Source organism: Petaurus breviceps, unplaced genomic scaffold, assembly GCF_028583685.1.
Source record: "Petaurus breviceps papuanus isolate PSGF00001 unplaced genomic scaffold, PetGlider_PUasm1.0 91041, whole genome shotgun sequence".
Classification (NCBI taxonomy): domain Eukaryota; kingdom Metazoa; phylum Chordata; class Mammalia; order Diprotodontia; family Petauridae; genus Petaurus; species Petaurus breviceps.
This window is the reverse complement of record NW_027187400.1, coordinates 16540926-16555772: the sequence shown is the minus strand read 5'-3', so window position 1 is coordinate 16555772 and position 14847 is coordinate 16540926. Positions and strand designations below refer to the sequence as shown.

Genomic DNA, 14847 nt, shown 5'->3' with positions numbered 1-14847 from the left:
CAGCTGGATGGATGACCTGTCATCCTGTGTGTGAGTGCTGGCATCGAGGGGCAGCAAGGTGAACTAAAGAGGGGCCTGGCCCACCAGCATGTCCTGAGAGGCTGCAGCTCTGATGCCCCTTGCATGATCCTCACAGAAATACACTCCTGCCTTTGCTTGGGAAGGCAATAAGCATTTATTAAGCACCTACTATGTACCGGGTACTCTGATAAGTGTAGAAGATACAATGAAAGACCCCCCCCCCCCCCAAAAAAAAACCCAACCAACCAAACAAAGCAGAGCTGGACAGTGAGTATAATGGAAAGAAAACTGGATTTAAAGCCAGAAGACCTGAGATCAAATCCTGGCTCTGCCGCTCTAAGCCTCAGTTTCTTCCTAGGTAAAGTAAGACCATATGGTAATAGGAATGAGTTTTTAGAACTGGAAAGGACATTGAAGCTTTCCTGAGTCCAACCGTCTCATTTTACAGAAGGGGAAATAGGTCCTGTTGAAGGGAAGGAACACTAACTGCACCTTAGGGGCAGAGACAAGCCGAGAAGCCAGGCTTCCTGAGTCCCAGGCCAATGTTCTTTTCACTTACCCAGAGATTCCCCTTCGATAGAGGCCCTTAAGGAAAGGGCCTGAGGCCTCACTCTGTATTATTACAGTAGCAGGACCTGGAACTTCTCATTGGTTGCTTTTCTGACAGATCGGGGATGCTCTCCCAGAGCTGACCTGGCTGTTCCAGAAGGCCCTGCTTCATGACGGGGACCTTCATGCCTACCGCCCCCCCACCCACAGGCTTGAAAGCCCCAGTCTCTCCTCCTCCCTCTCACCAAATGCCAGAAGAACCAGCTTGCCAAGGAAGCATCCCCCTCCCCCAAGTCCTTTCATTCAGGGGTATAGTGGGGAGCGCACAGGATTGGAACCAAGGCCACTGGGCTTGCTCTCCAATCTAACACTTGGACAACTGGATGACTCACTCATTTTTTTCTCTTCCCTAAAATGAGACCATGAATTTGGTGTGATGTCCAAGGAGAAGGTAGTGCTTAGGACTGGAAGGGACCTTAGAGGTGGCCTGGTCTAACTCCCTCATTTTATGGAAGTGGAAACTGAGGCTAAGAGAGTTTGACATTTGACAGCAAGTTACTGGCAGAGGCAAGGCAGACCTAGGTCTCCTAAATCTCCCAACCCAGCATTCTCTTCATCCCAGGAGAACCTTCATGTAAACAGGAGAAAACACCAGATTAAGAGTCAGAACACCTGGGTTCACATCCTGACTCTGCTACTTGTGTGATAGTGGGGCAAGGGGCTCGGCGTCCTCATCTGTAAATTGGGGTGGGGGTGGGGAGGGGAGGTGGGGGCGTAGATGCTGTCTCAGGTCTTCCTAGGAGCCTCTGATCTTCCCCCTTTCCCTCCTCCAGTCTGGTGGTTTTTTTTTTTTACAATGAAATAATTTTTCTCTCCTGCCACTGGAGGGCAGGGCTGGCCCTTAGAATTCCAGGCTTTTCAGACCCTGTCTCAAGTCTCATTCCAACACCCGATTTAGTGCTCACACCTCCGCTGGGATTGACTTGTGTTCCCTCTGGAAGACTCCCTGCCCCCTGAAATGGGGAGCTTTGGCCTGTGCCAGGCCTGTGGGATGGGGGGAGGGGAGGGAGGGAAGTATGGCAGGTGTCTGTGACTTGGACTGAGAGCAAAGGGTTGGGATTCACCTTCTGGACCTTGTTACTGGCTCTGTGTCTAACCCAAGATTAATGATGTCACCTCTCTGGGCGTCAGTTTTATCCTTTCTAAAATGGGGGGGTTAGACTACATAGTCTGAGAGGTTAGTCTGACACTCTCTGTTCTAAGGGCCCTCCCAGCTCTGACATTCTGGGTTCTAAGGGCCCTCCCAGCTCTGACATCCTGTGTTCTAAAGATGCTCCCATCTCTGACATCCTGTGTTCTAAGAGTCTTTCCAGCTCTGACATCCTATGCTCTAAGAATCCTCCCAGCTCTGACATTCTATGTTCCAGGGTTCCTCCCATCTCTGACATTCTGTGTTCCAAGGCCCCTCCCAGGTCTGACATTCTATGTTCCAGGGTTCCTCCCAGCTCAGACATTCTACATTCTAAGAATTCTTCCATCTCCAACATTTCGTGTTCTAAAGTTTCCCTTCTGACATTTTATAATCCCATAATCTTTTTTCTCCCCCAGGGGGCCTATGGGAGATGGAGAGCCCACCAACCTGCTTGACTGTGGGCCCAGGGCCCATCCGTACCCTACTGAGCCTGGAAGACGCCGTGTGGGCCAGCTGTGGGCACCAGGTCACTGTGCTGGATGCTACCACTTTGCAGACTCAGGTATCAGTCCCATGTCCCCAGCTTCATCTGCTCTCTCCTGGTTCCTCAACTTTAGCTTGTGGGACTGGTTTTCAGCACTTCTGGGAGCTTGCTTTCATTCATCCCCTAGTCAGTGAGAAACAGCTGTGTCATAATTAATTTTTGTGTCTCCTTCCTCAACAGCTTTGGGCTCTACACAGGTATATAAATCACAGCTTAGTGAATCTGGAATCACTAGGTTCTAGCTTAGTCTCAGCTGTTCTACTTGTAGAGGGTTCTGGGTTTGGAATCAGAGGTCTTGGGCTTCCATCCGGGCTCTCCTATTTCAATTTCCCTGTCTGAGATTCAGTTATTCACTTTTAAAACTGTGGCTAGCAACATTAATTAGGCACCTATGAGGTGCAAAGCATTCTGTGGTAAGTCAGTCAGCCATCTAGCCTTTGCTAAGTGTCTATAATATGCCTAAACATCAGGGAGAAAAGACAAAGACTCCCCAAGAACTTAGACTCTCCTGTAGGGATAAGACTCATTCACAGTTAGTATAATGCAGGGTGGGGGCTCACACAGAACTCAGCCATCCGCAGCTCTAGGAAAGTTCGGGGAGGGTGAGGGCACTCATCGTTGGGCTAAGTTCCATAAATCTTCTGATCGGTTTCTGAGTTTTATTCCACAAAGTGGGGAGAATGAGGAATGGAGCCCTGCTTGGCATGCCCTAGCCTGTCCCTCAAAGCTGTCTTGATTCCCTCCAGCCTTCTCAAGCCTGGCCAGGCCCTTTCTGGTGTTTGTCCAGGGGGAAGAGGCCCCCAGGTGGAGGGCACTGGGTGACCTTCCTCCATTGCTGTAGCTCACAGTTACACAGTTGCCCTGCCTGAGATGGTCTAGAGAGATTTACAGACTGTTAGGATCCTGTTGGTATTATCAGGACATCTCTGAAAGCAGAGGCAGCAGCAGTCTGGGGGAGAACAGAGGCTTTTAGGATAATGGGAAAAGTTCATCTGGTTTTCTCTTCTTCCCACCTACAGACCATTTTATATGGAAGAATACCAGAGAAGTCACTTACCTAAGGTCCCTGAGGTAGCACAGCCGAGATTCAAACTCAGGACCTCCGACTCCCAGTACAGGTTTCTCCTGTGATATCATTGCCTCCTGAGAGGCAGTTTCTGAGCTTCCTGTCTTAACTCTCATCCCCTCAAATGAGATTTCAGACCTGCTTCCTTGTTATTCCCATGATCAAGAACAGAGCCCAGGGAGCATTTCTGTCACCTCACCCATAACCCTCATCATCCTTCTCCAGCCCCCACAGCTTAGAACTGGTATTAGAGGGAGGCATCACTGCTCCCCTCCCCTCCCCTTCCCTCCCCTCTCCTCCCTTCTTCCCTCCTCTCCCCTGTTCCTCTCCCTCTTCCAGCTCTCCCCTCCCCTCCCCCTCTTCTTCTCCCTCTTCCTCTTCTAGCTTTCCCCTTCCCCCGCCCTCCCCTCTCCTTCTCTCCCCCCCCTTCTCCTATATCTGATGCAGTTTCTATCTTTGACTTTTAGCATCTTTGGAATTTGGCTGTCCAAGGGGGAACCCCTTCCCCATTAGAACTATAGAATGTCAGGGAGGTTTTTTGAAGAAGATAATGCCAGATCTGGAGGGCCCTTAGAACACAGAATGTCAGGGCTGGGAAGGGGCCTTAGAACACAGGATGTCAGAACTGGGAGGGCCCTTAGAACACAGGGTATCAGGGCTGAGAGAGCCCTTGGAACACAGAATGCCAGAGTTGGGACAGTGCAGGATATCAGAACTGGAAAAATTATATATTTAAATCTAGAAGAACATTGGACATCTTCTTGTCCAGTCCCCTCATTTAACATGGAGCACCTGAGGGGTTGAGAGAAGGCCACTTGCCTGAGGACACCCAAGGATTGAGGCTTACCAGGCACAGAATCTGGGCTGCCCAGGGATGCCCAGCACAGTGCTGTGTTCTCCCCATGTCACCTCTTTAGCATTCTACAGGCTTCCTTTGTCTTATCTGCACACGTTTAACTTTCTTTAGGGGTCGGGAACTTTTATCCAAGTCTGATCTGGATCCATCCATTGTGTTTTGATGTGGGAGGGAGCATTGGTTCCACTAAAGTCTGTCCCACTACTGGGCATGAGGACAATGCAATGAGGGCTCTTTAACCCAGTCTTCCCAGGGAAGGATGGATGGATGGCTCCTTGCCTTCGCAAGCCCTGCACATCCTAAAGTGGGTGGTTTTTTTCCTGTGCTTCTTGCAGGATGCAGAAGGGAAAAGTCCCCTCGGGTTGGTGTCCTGTTGCCCTCTGACCTCTCCCTTTCTCTCTTCTGCTCTCCTTCCCCGCTCCACTCCAGTCTGGCCCTGGCCCACACAGCCAGTCTCCTGAAAGGCTGACTCCCACCTGCCAGCCTGGGGCCTCCAGCTTGCGGCTGTGATGATTTAAGATTAGTTCTGTGCTCGAAGCTCTTAAAAGGGGATCAATATGGCCTTTCACCTGCATTTTACACCATGCTGGAGCACCGTGGGGGGAGGGAGGAGTGGTGGGGGCCAGAGCAGCCGAAACTCGAGCCCACAGCAGTCCAGCCAAATTGAAAAGTTTCAGGGCCCAGTGAGATGCAGGCAGCCAGCCTTCGGCACACACAATCATTTTTCCATTCCGTACTGTAACAAGGTGAATGCTATCCATATTTAATAAAGAGTCGCTCCCGCAGTTTGGAATGGAATAAAAATGGGGCCCAATCGACAGCCGGGGAGACTGTGGAAATGGCTCTTAATGACGGCCTGGGCCCTCTTCTGTCCTCTGTTCTCAGGCTTCCCTCCTCTAGCTCTCCCTGCCACAGAGGGAGCCTGCGGGGGGAGCGGACCGGAGCTTTTTTGGGCTCCACATCCATTGTGAGTGTGTGTGTGTGTAAAACTGGGACACCTGTCTGCAAAGTCTCACTACTGAACAAATAGCCAAACGATATAGGAAAAGCTCTCCATAGGCAGCCCAACGAATAGAGCACTGGATTGGAGTTGGGAAGATCCAAGTTCCAATCTTGCTTCAGATACTTAGTAGCTATGTAACCCTTAACCTTCTAATCTGTAAAATGGGGGATAATAACAGCCCCTACCTCCCGAGAACAAAATAAGATAACATGTATAAGGCATTTTGCAAAGCTTAGAAGGACTGCATGAATGCTAGCTTGCTATTATTAGGAGTCATGGCATCATGAGATAGGAAGGGACCTGAATGGTCATCTAGTTCAAAGTATCCCCGGAAGAAAATGTGCCCACAGTAGGACACGCTCCCCTATGTGTGACATGTACAAGCAGTCATCCATCCTGGCCTCCAGTGAGGGGGAGCCCACCCTCTCCAAGGCCCAGCCCATGGCATTATTCGACAGCTCTCCCCCATACCAAACCTGGATCTTTTCCCCTTCTCACTGTCACTTCTCATCTGCCCTCTGGGGCCAAAGGACAGAGAAGTTTTCTTCCTCTTCCTTGGGCAGCCCTTCAGATGGATGCTGAACATGTCCCTCCCATCAAATTTTTCCATTACACTGAGATTCCCACTTCATCTCACCCCTGTCCATAAGTTTCTGGCCCAAAGCCCTTCCCCATTCCACTTGCTCTCTTCTGGGCACTATCTAGCTTCTCTTGTGGTGTCCAGAGATGGGGTCTGACTGGGCTGAAGACCTGAGTTTAAGACCTAGTGCTTTCACTCTCTGGACTTCCATTTCCTCACTTATTAAAGAAGGAATTGAATTGATCTCTGAAGTACCTTCTAACTGTCACTTTCTTGTGCTCTTGGGCAAGGCATTTTCAGAGCCTTGCTTTTCTTGCCTGGAAAATGGGGATAAGAGCCCTCCTACTAAACCCACGGGGTTGCTCTGAGGAAAACTCAGTTATTAGACAAAGGCCCTGAGGCCATGCTGTGGGGAGGGAGAGGGGGGAGATGGTAGGAGAATGGAGAGGGCCTGGTTGGCCTTTCTGAGCCTTCCTTTAAAGGTCAGGCCTCACTTCACATCTCTCTCCTTAGCAGTGATGATTCAGTTATTCATACATTTGTCCAGAATCTTTGGCTTTATTTCTATCCTTCCTGTCCCTTGGACTAATCCGTGAATTTTAGGTTAATGTAAGAAGAAAGTCTTCTTTTAACTTCTCCTAAACTTATGTGGTAAATATTTCCAAGTGTTGGCTTTCTCACCTTGCTGCCTTCAGATTTTCTGAGCTAAATCATACCCACTTCATCCTTGCAGCCCATTAATCTTTGTCTTCCTCAGTTTCCTCACCTGTAAAATTGGGATAATAATGGTGTCTACTTCCCAGGGTTGTTGTGAACATGAAATGAGACAATATTTGTAAAACACTTAGCCCAGTGCCTAGCACACAGTAGGCACCTAATAAATGCGAATCCCCTCTCTAACTCCAGCCCTTTCCAGTTCTACTGAACCATCCAGGGCTTGTGCACTGTCTCTCCTAGTCTTTGGGAGGCTGAGACCACTGAGTCCCCTGATGAGGTATCAGAGGGGCATTGGGACCCCTGGCTGTGGCCCGGTTGGCCCACATGCGCATCTCTCCTTGAGCCTCGTGTGCTGGCCTCTCCTCTCATCCCTGCCCAGCTGTCGCTCTGCTGATGCTGCAGCGGTCGGGCCACATGTGCGGTGATGGCTCAGCACCTTGGTCCTCTTGGAGGGGGCGTGGCAGGGACTGTCAGAGGAGTAATATCAGGCACCCAGGGCCTATGTCAACACAGCGGCTGCCACGTTCATTATCTAGATCGCCACCTTCAAAGTCTAATCCAGTCTTTCTGGAGTTCATTTTCTCTGATCGCTGGAGGGGGAAGCAGGCTGAGATGATGCCTGCATCTTAATTTAAAGAAAATGGAACTGGCCCAGCTGGCAAGGACGCCTCTTATCTGTCCTCGACCCACCGGCCAATTTCTGACTGAGGCTATGGGAGGGGGATGGTTCAGCGGGGCCCTGAACCCCCAGCTTTGCCCTTTGGCCTGGTCCACTATGGATGGACCCAGGTGGCCTGAAGAAGGAAGTTCATTTCCCTGTTCCCCAGTCTGATACCATTAGGAAACAGGACATTTTCTTCTCAGATCAGTGTCTCCAAAGCCACCTTCATTATTATCAGAAAGACTTCGCTAATAACACTCACCCACGTCCCCTTGCTGTGGAGTACTATAGGAAGAATGCAGATTATATTCTTTAGAATTGGCAAATTGAGTGTCAGAGCTGGGAGGGCCCTTAGAACCCAGGACGTCAGAGCTGGGAGGACCCTTAGAACCCAGGATGTCAGAGCTCGGAGGGTCCTTAGAACATGGAATGTCAGAGTTGGGAGGACTCTTAGAACCCAGAATGTAAGAACTGGGAGGTCCTTAGAACCCAGAATGTAAGAACTGGGGAAAGTCTTAGGACATAGGATGTCACAATTGAGAGGGACTTTAGAATAGAGTGGAACCCATCATTTTCCTCTCCTTTATTTATCTGTGTCCATGGTGTGTCTCCCCAGTAGAAGGTAAGCTCCTTGAGGGCAGGGACTTTGCATCTCCAGTCCTGAGCACAGGGGGCTAGCCCACGTTAGGCACTCAGTATGTCCTTGTTGCGTTGATGCTACAGTACAGAATGTTGGTGTTGGGAGGACATTTGCCCCAAGCCCCCACCTTGTTCACATGGAACGCTGAGCCCCTTCTTCTCCCTCTGTCCCCCCTGAACGCAGAGCTCATTTTTCCTCAAGCTGTTTCCTGGTGGTCAGGGTTTGAGTGAATGTATCTCAGGGACTGGATCCATGTGTACCATTTATGGTATGAGGTGAGAATGGTTTGTCTTTTTCTCTGACTAATAATGATCATATCTAATTTTTAGATAGTATGTGCTATCTGTGCCAGGCACTGTGCTGAACATTTCATCCTCATAACAACCCTGCGAGGCAGGTGCTATTATCATCCTCCTGCTCATTTTACAGACGAGGAAACTGAGGCAGACAGAAATTAAGCCACTTGCCCAGGGTCCCACAGCTGGATTTGAACTCGGGCCTTCCTGACTACAGGCCAGCTGTTCTATCCACTGTGACACCTGGTTCTTTTATATCTCACAGAATCTTAAGGTACTAATTCCAAACTTCAGAAAGTAGGATGTGGGGGAAACAATGAGTTAAATTCATCGACCAAGCATTTGGGGAGGTCTCTGGCTGACTGCTTAGCTGGGTGGAAGTGCTAACAGGGTTTGGTGCAGACCAGTGAGCCTGTCTCCAGTCCATGACCCATGTCTTTACCTCCCCCCTTACCCCGCCCCAGCAGGTTGTCTTGACAATTTAAGCCATTAATCACCAATGAGAGAATGTGGATGGTTTGGAGCAACATGGAGGTCACCAGTCAAAGCCTGTGCCCTCTTGGCGTCAGGAGCCATCGTCTGGCTGTACAGACATTTATTAAACCCCTTCTCTGTGCTAGGTGGTAGGTAATTGTGAGCCAACCCCTACCGGCCTCCATTCTCCTGGAGGGATGGACCTAGATATTGATGACGGGAAAATAGGGGAGAAGAGGACTCTCTGGGTGGGACAACTAAGAAAGACTTCCTCAGGGAGGTGGCACCCAAGCCAGGCCTTGAACCTGAGGATTCTGAGAGGCAGAGCCCAGGTGGGATGGCATATCAGGCATGAGAAATGTCCTGTGCACATTCATGGAGGCTGGAACTGAAAAGTCAAGGCTTGTAGAGAGTAGTTCATGTTGCTCAGTCGTGTCTGACTCTCCGTGACCCCATTCGAGGTAAGAGATACTGGAGTGGTTTGCCATTCCCTTCTCCAGCTCTTTTTGTAGATGAGGAAACTGAGGCAAACAAGGTGAAGTGACTTGCCCAGGGTCACACAGCTAGCAAGTGTCAGAGGCTGGATTTGAACTCAGAAAGATGACTCTTTCTGACTCTAGGCCTATGCACTCCTACTCTATTCACTATGGAGCCCCCTAACATTAGAGTTGTCCAAAAAAGCAGAATGGATTCCCTTGGGAGTTCATAGAAGATCAAAGAATCAGAGCTGGAAGGAACCTTGGAGGCCATCTAGCCCCACCACCTCATTTTACAGGTGGGGAAACTGAGGCCCAGAGAAATGAAGGGACTTGCATAAGACCACACAGGTTGTGTCAGAGGTAGGATTTGAACCTGGGCCCTCTGACTCCAGAGGCATCTTAGGCATCATCTATTCTGTCCCCATCTCATTTTCATTTTTTTAACCAGAACCTGTGATTTCCTCCATGGAGGGAGTCCCAAGTGATCCATTCCTTCCACCAGCGCAGATTGACACTTACCTCCCAGTTGATGGTCTTAGGCAATTGTATGGGGGCACCAAGAAGTGGAGCACCTTGCCAAGGGTCACACAGATATCTAAGTCAGACCCTGGCCCACCTTTTATAAAAAGATGGTTTTAATTTTACAAGTGAGGAAAAGTAACCAATGGGATGATTTGCCCAAGGTGACCCAGGAACTCATTTAAGCTTTTGTATTTGTATGTAATTTGATTTGATTTCTCTGTGCTGGTGTTTTTTCCTCCAATGGAACGTAGGCAAAGCCTTCTTCCCTTATGTCTCTGTAGCCTTTGCGTCTGGCCCATAGTAAGCACTTAATAAATGCTCAATGAATGAATGAAGTCAGATTCTTTGACCCCAAATCCAGTGCCCTTTCCACACCATGAGAACTCCAGTCACCACCTGTAAAATGGGGAGAAGAACCACATTGAGCAGATAGTGGAATACAGTGGACAGCGCACTGGTTTTCTAGTCAGAGGACCTGTGTTCAAATCCTGCCTGTGTGACCTTGGACAAGTCAGATAACCTTTGACTCACTCAGAGGTTCCTTTCCAGCTGTAGATTTATGTATTATCCTATGAACAACTGCCCTGCCCCTCCCCGGGCTTATCATAAGGGTATAAGGAAGCCTGGCTACATGGGTGCCCTTCATCACATAGGACGTTATTACTGGAGACTCAAGTTGAAAAGCTGAGGGTGGGGAGGCAGCTGGAAGGGGCTTGATGGAAGGCCTCGAGTTCGAGATGACTCCTGGCTTGGAGCTGTATGCGTGAAGGGCACTTACCACAAGATGCGTTCTCCATCATAATCTGTTCTCTCCGACTTTGGCGTCTCCTAGCTCCCACTGTCTCCTCGGCTCATAGGCTCTACCCTCTGACCCCATCACTAATATTTCTTGTCACTAAACACGACAAGGAGAAAACATTTCAAGGCCCCTTGGCATAAACAGAGTTTACAGAATTGCGTCCACCCCCCAGCCCCCCTACCCTGGCATTCCCACCCTTAATTTTCACATTTAGTGCCCAAACTGAGTTTGCATGTATTAGCTGTTGTAAATCTTTCATAACAACGCCACGCAGCATGAATAATGCATCACAGGCCTGTATTAGTTTTCTGTCTCCTATCTTATTTATGACATAAAACGGGTGGGAATTTGCAAAAGTGGAATCTGGGCGAGGGGGTTCCTGGGTAATCATATGCAAATTGGTGTGAGGACTGAGAGATTGACTGGGTTCCCGTAATACTGAGAAGCTGCCAGCCTGATGAGCCTGGGTGTTTGGACCATTGGAGCATGAGGGATCGAAGGTCCTGTCATTTGGGAGCACTGTCTTCCCTGAACAATTTTGTCTTAATTTTTAGTGTGGAGTTTTGTTTTCTTTTTTGGTTATGGGAGGGCAGGGAGAAGTGTAGTTGTTTTCGAGGTTGGCAGGTAAAACTGGAGAAAGTCAATTTTCTAGATATTGTGGGAATTGGGAGAGTGCTACTGCTCAGTTGTGACTGCCTCTTTGTGACCCCATTTGGGCTTTTCTTGGCAGAGATACTAGAGTGATTTGCCTTCTCCAGCTCATTTTACGGATGAGGAAACTGAGACAAACAAGGTGAAGTGACTTGCCCAGGGTCACACAGCTAGGAACTGTCTGAGGCTGCTTTTGAATTCAGGGAAGTAAGTCTTTTTGACTTTAGGTCTGGTGCTCTAACCATTACACCACCTAGCTGCTGGGAATTAGGAGAGGGGAGTAATAATAGTAATAGTCACAACACCACCAATGATAATGGTTGACATTCTAAAATGGTGCTTTAAGGTTTCTGGAGCTTGTCTTGTTGTCTCATCTGATCCATACCACAGCCCTCTGGGCTAGTGCTGGCAGCTATTAGCCCCCTTTGACAAATGAAGAAACTTCATCTCAGTGACTTGTTCCCGCAGCTAATAACTATCTAGCCAGATTCAAAGCCAGGAGGTGCATTGGGCATGTACCGGGTCTGCAGTTAGGACACGGGTTCCACATGCAGCTGTCACACATAACTTCATGTGGTACTTGATGCAAGACACTGAGCTTTTCTGGGTCTCAGTTTCCTCATCCGTCAAATAAGGGGGTTGCACCAGGTGGCCCTAATGTCTCTTTGAGCTCCTAACCTATGGCCTATAATTCTACGTCCAGCAGCCACTTACCCGCTGGGCCACCTAGAGGGCTGTAGATGCTTACGCTCTGTGTGCCCTTGTGTGATTCACACCACTGCCATCATCAATAGTAGCCAGCACTTGAATAACCCAGTGAGATTTGAGGAGCTCTTTACCAATGTTTTTTCATTTAATGTTCAGGACAACTAGCCCTATGGAGTAGTTGCTATTATGGATCCCCCTTTTTGGGTTGAGGGTGATTAAGTGACTTGCCTCTAAGGTAGCTCACACAGCCTTTCTGACTCCAAATCAAATACTCTGTCCACTATCCTCCCCACTCGCCTCATTTCATATCCCTGGGCCTCAGTTTCCACTACTGTAAAATGAGGGAGTTTGATGAGATGGCCCTCTCCAGGGTCTTCCAGCTCTAGGGTGATGAATCAGTGAAAGGTCATGGCAGTAAGTTCTTAGGGAGAAGGGAGTTTCCTGGTAGAAAGAGTGGCTTTTTGGGGTGGCCAGGTGGGTCAGTGCGTAAGAGCACTGGTTCCAGTGTCGGGATGACCTGGGGATCAAATCCGGGCTCAGATGCTTAGCACCACACCCAGAAATAACTGGCCATGTAACATTGAGCAAGTTACTTAACCCCGATTGCTTAAAAAAAAGAAAGAAAGAAAGGCCTTTTGTGGCATTGGTCTGAGGTCTCCCCAAACAAGGATGGTGATGGCTCTCACATTCTGGTTCTGTTCTTAGCCCAGGGGGATGCTGGACCCAGTTTGATCAGGGTCATCAGAGCCAGTGGAGGTAATCAGGACCAAGTGACTTGCCCAGGGTCACACAGCTACTAAGTGTCTGAGTTCAAATTTGAACTCAGGTTCTCATGACCCTAGGGCTAGTGCTTTTTGCATTGTGCCACCTAACCACCCCTGATGATTAAATTTTCAATGCAAGCATCTACACAAATCAGAAAATGCTACAAATCAAGGCTTGAATTGTTGTGTTGTTGGTTGTCTAGACTTAAGAAAGTAATGGAGAAAATAATAAGGAAGATCAAATTTAAAAGTTTGAGAGCTGGTTGTTAAATGTTTTATCAGCATGCCCCTTTCTGAGCCCTTCTGGAGTATTGCATAGCATAAACAGGTAGAGAAGTGGATAGAACGCTGGGCTGGGAGTCAGGAAAACCTAAGTTCAAATCATGCCTCTTTTACTTACTAGCTGTGTGCTCCTGGGCAAAATAACAACAACGATTAATATGAATATATCACTTACTGTATGCCAAGCACTGTGTTTAGCTTTCTTATCTATAAAATCAAGATATTAATAGCACCCTCTTCCCAGGGTTATCATGGGGATCAAAGGATCAAATGAAGTTAATTTATAAAGGCATTTTGCAAACCTTAAGTGCTAAAAAATGCTATGATTATAATTATTTTTGTTATTTGATCATTATTATGATGACGATAACTTCTGGGCACTTAGACACCAAGTAAGACCAAAACTTTGGTGCCTTCTAGGGGAGGGTGACCAGGTGGCTAGGACAATGGAAACTCTGCCTCACCGAGATTTGTTGAAGGAAACGGAAATGTTTGGCATGCGGCTAGGTGGCACAACGTGTAGAATTTCAGGCCTGGAGTTGGGAAGATATGAGTTCAAATCTAGCCTCAGGCACTTACTAGATGTGTGAACCTGGACCAGTCACTTCACCCTGTTTGCCTCAGTTTCCTCTGTAAAATGAGCTGGAGAAGGATATGGCAGACCACTCCAGTATCTCTGCCAAGAAAATGTGCATTTAGAGATGCCATGGTGACCGTCTTTCCACAGTTGTGGACTGTCATGTTGGATAGGCTTGTTTCACCTGCAGAATGAGGCATTCTAAGTGGAAATAGCAAAGAAATAAATTGCTCCATTTTGCTCATAGGCCCACTTAGAGGTGGAAGGGACTTTGGAAGTCCGGAAAGGTTACCACTTGCCCATGGTCACCCAGGTCCTCTGACTCAACTCCCAGGGCTGTCAAAATTAGTCCCACTCAAAGCCACGCCTGTGTACTTAGGAGGTAGCAGGTTTCCCCCTTCCTAGAGGTCAGCCAACCTCCTGGAGGTCCACATTACTCCCTTTACCTATGCTATCTCATCTGATCCTCACAATAACCCTGGGAGGTAAGATGCTGTCATTGTTCCTATGATGCCAAGAAGAATGAGATGCTTTGTCCAGGATCAGACTGCTAGGAAGTGTCTGAGGCTGGATTTGAACTCAGGCCCTCCTGACTCCAGGTCCAATTCCCTTTTCACTCTTTTACTTACCTGTAGAATGAAGGCGTTCTACTAGATGTTGGTTTTGTTCCAGATGTTGAGGAGGCTTATGTTCAGGTACAGCTTAGAACAGATACCCATCTTGAGGTCCTTTTTGCTTCTGGGGTTTTGTGATTCTCTGATGGAATTCAATGCCCCAAATGCCCCGAGCTGAAAGTTAAGGTCTTTGGGACATAACCCAAGTCTGCCCCTGACTCTGTGACCTTGTCTAAGTCCATTTCCCTTTTCTGGACCTTTCTTTCTTCAGTCAAATGAAAGAACTGAACTGATTGGTTTCTGGGATCCTTACCAGCTCTAAATCCTGTCCTGGGGAGTATAATACAAGGGTTAAAGCCCAGCCCTTGGAAAGGATATTAAAAAAAAAAACAACTTATCAATCTTCAAGCCTCCTCCTTTTACAGAGGAGAAAACAGAGGCCTAGAGATCAAAAAGTGACATAAAGCACTAATAGAGTGGTGGGTGGAGGCCTCAGCCTAGCAACCCTGACTCCCGTCTCAGTGCTGTTCTAGGCAATCTCTGTATTTTGGTTTCTAAATGTCAAAGCTTCAAGGCCCTCAAAATTCTGATACTACCCTGCCTATCTAACATGAATTCTTACCTCCTGAAAGAAGCCATAGAATGTTAGACCTTGGAGGGACTTTGGAACCTGTCTGAGCTGGGAGGGCCCTTAGAATACAGAATGTCTGAGGTGGAAGGGATCCTAGAATACAGAATGTGTAGGGTGAAAGGAACCTTAGAACACAGAATATCAGAGCTGGAATGGCCCTTAGAACTCAGGATGTCAGAGCTGGGAGGGCCCTTAGAACACAAGATATCAGAGCTGGGAGG

General features: G+C 48.3%; 1 protein-coding gene across 4 annotated transcripts in view; it reads left to right on the top strand.

Moving 5' to 3' along the window:
• The window catches only part of ARHGEF10L (Rho guanine nucleotide exchange factor 10 like), a 224909-nt gene that overhangs the window by 178455 nt on the left and 31607 nt on the right, over positions 1-14847 (top strand). For all 4 annotated transcript variants that reach the window (XM_069078397.1, XM_069078396.1, XM_069078399.1 and 1 more), the window contains one exon: positions 2179-2324. In XM_069078397.1, the coding sequence (XP_068934498.1) occupies positions 2179-2324 (146 nt within the window). The remainder of the gene's footprint in view (positions 1-2178; positions 2325-14847) is intronic.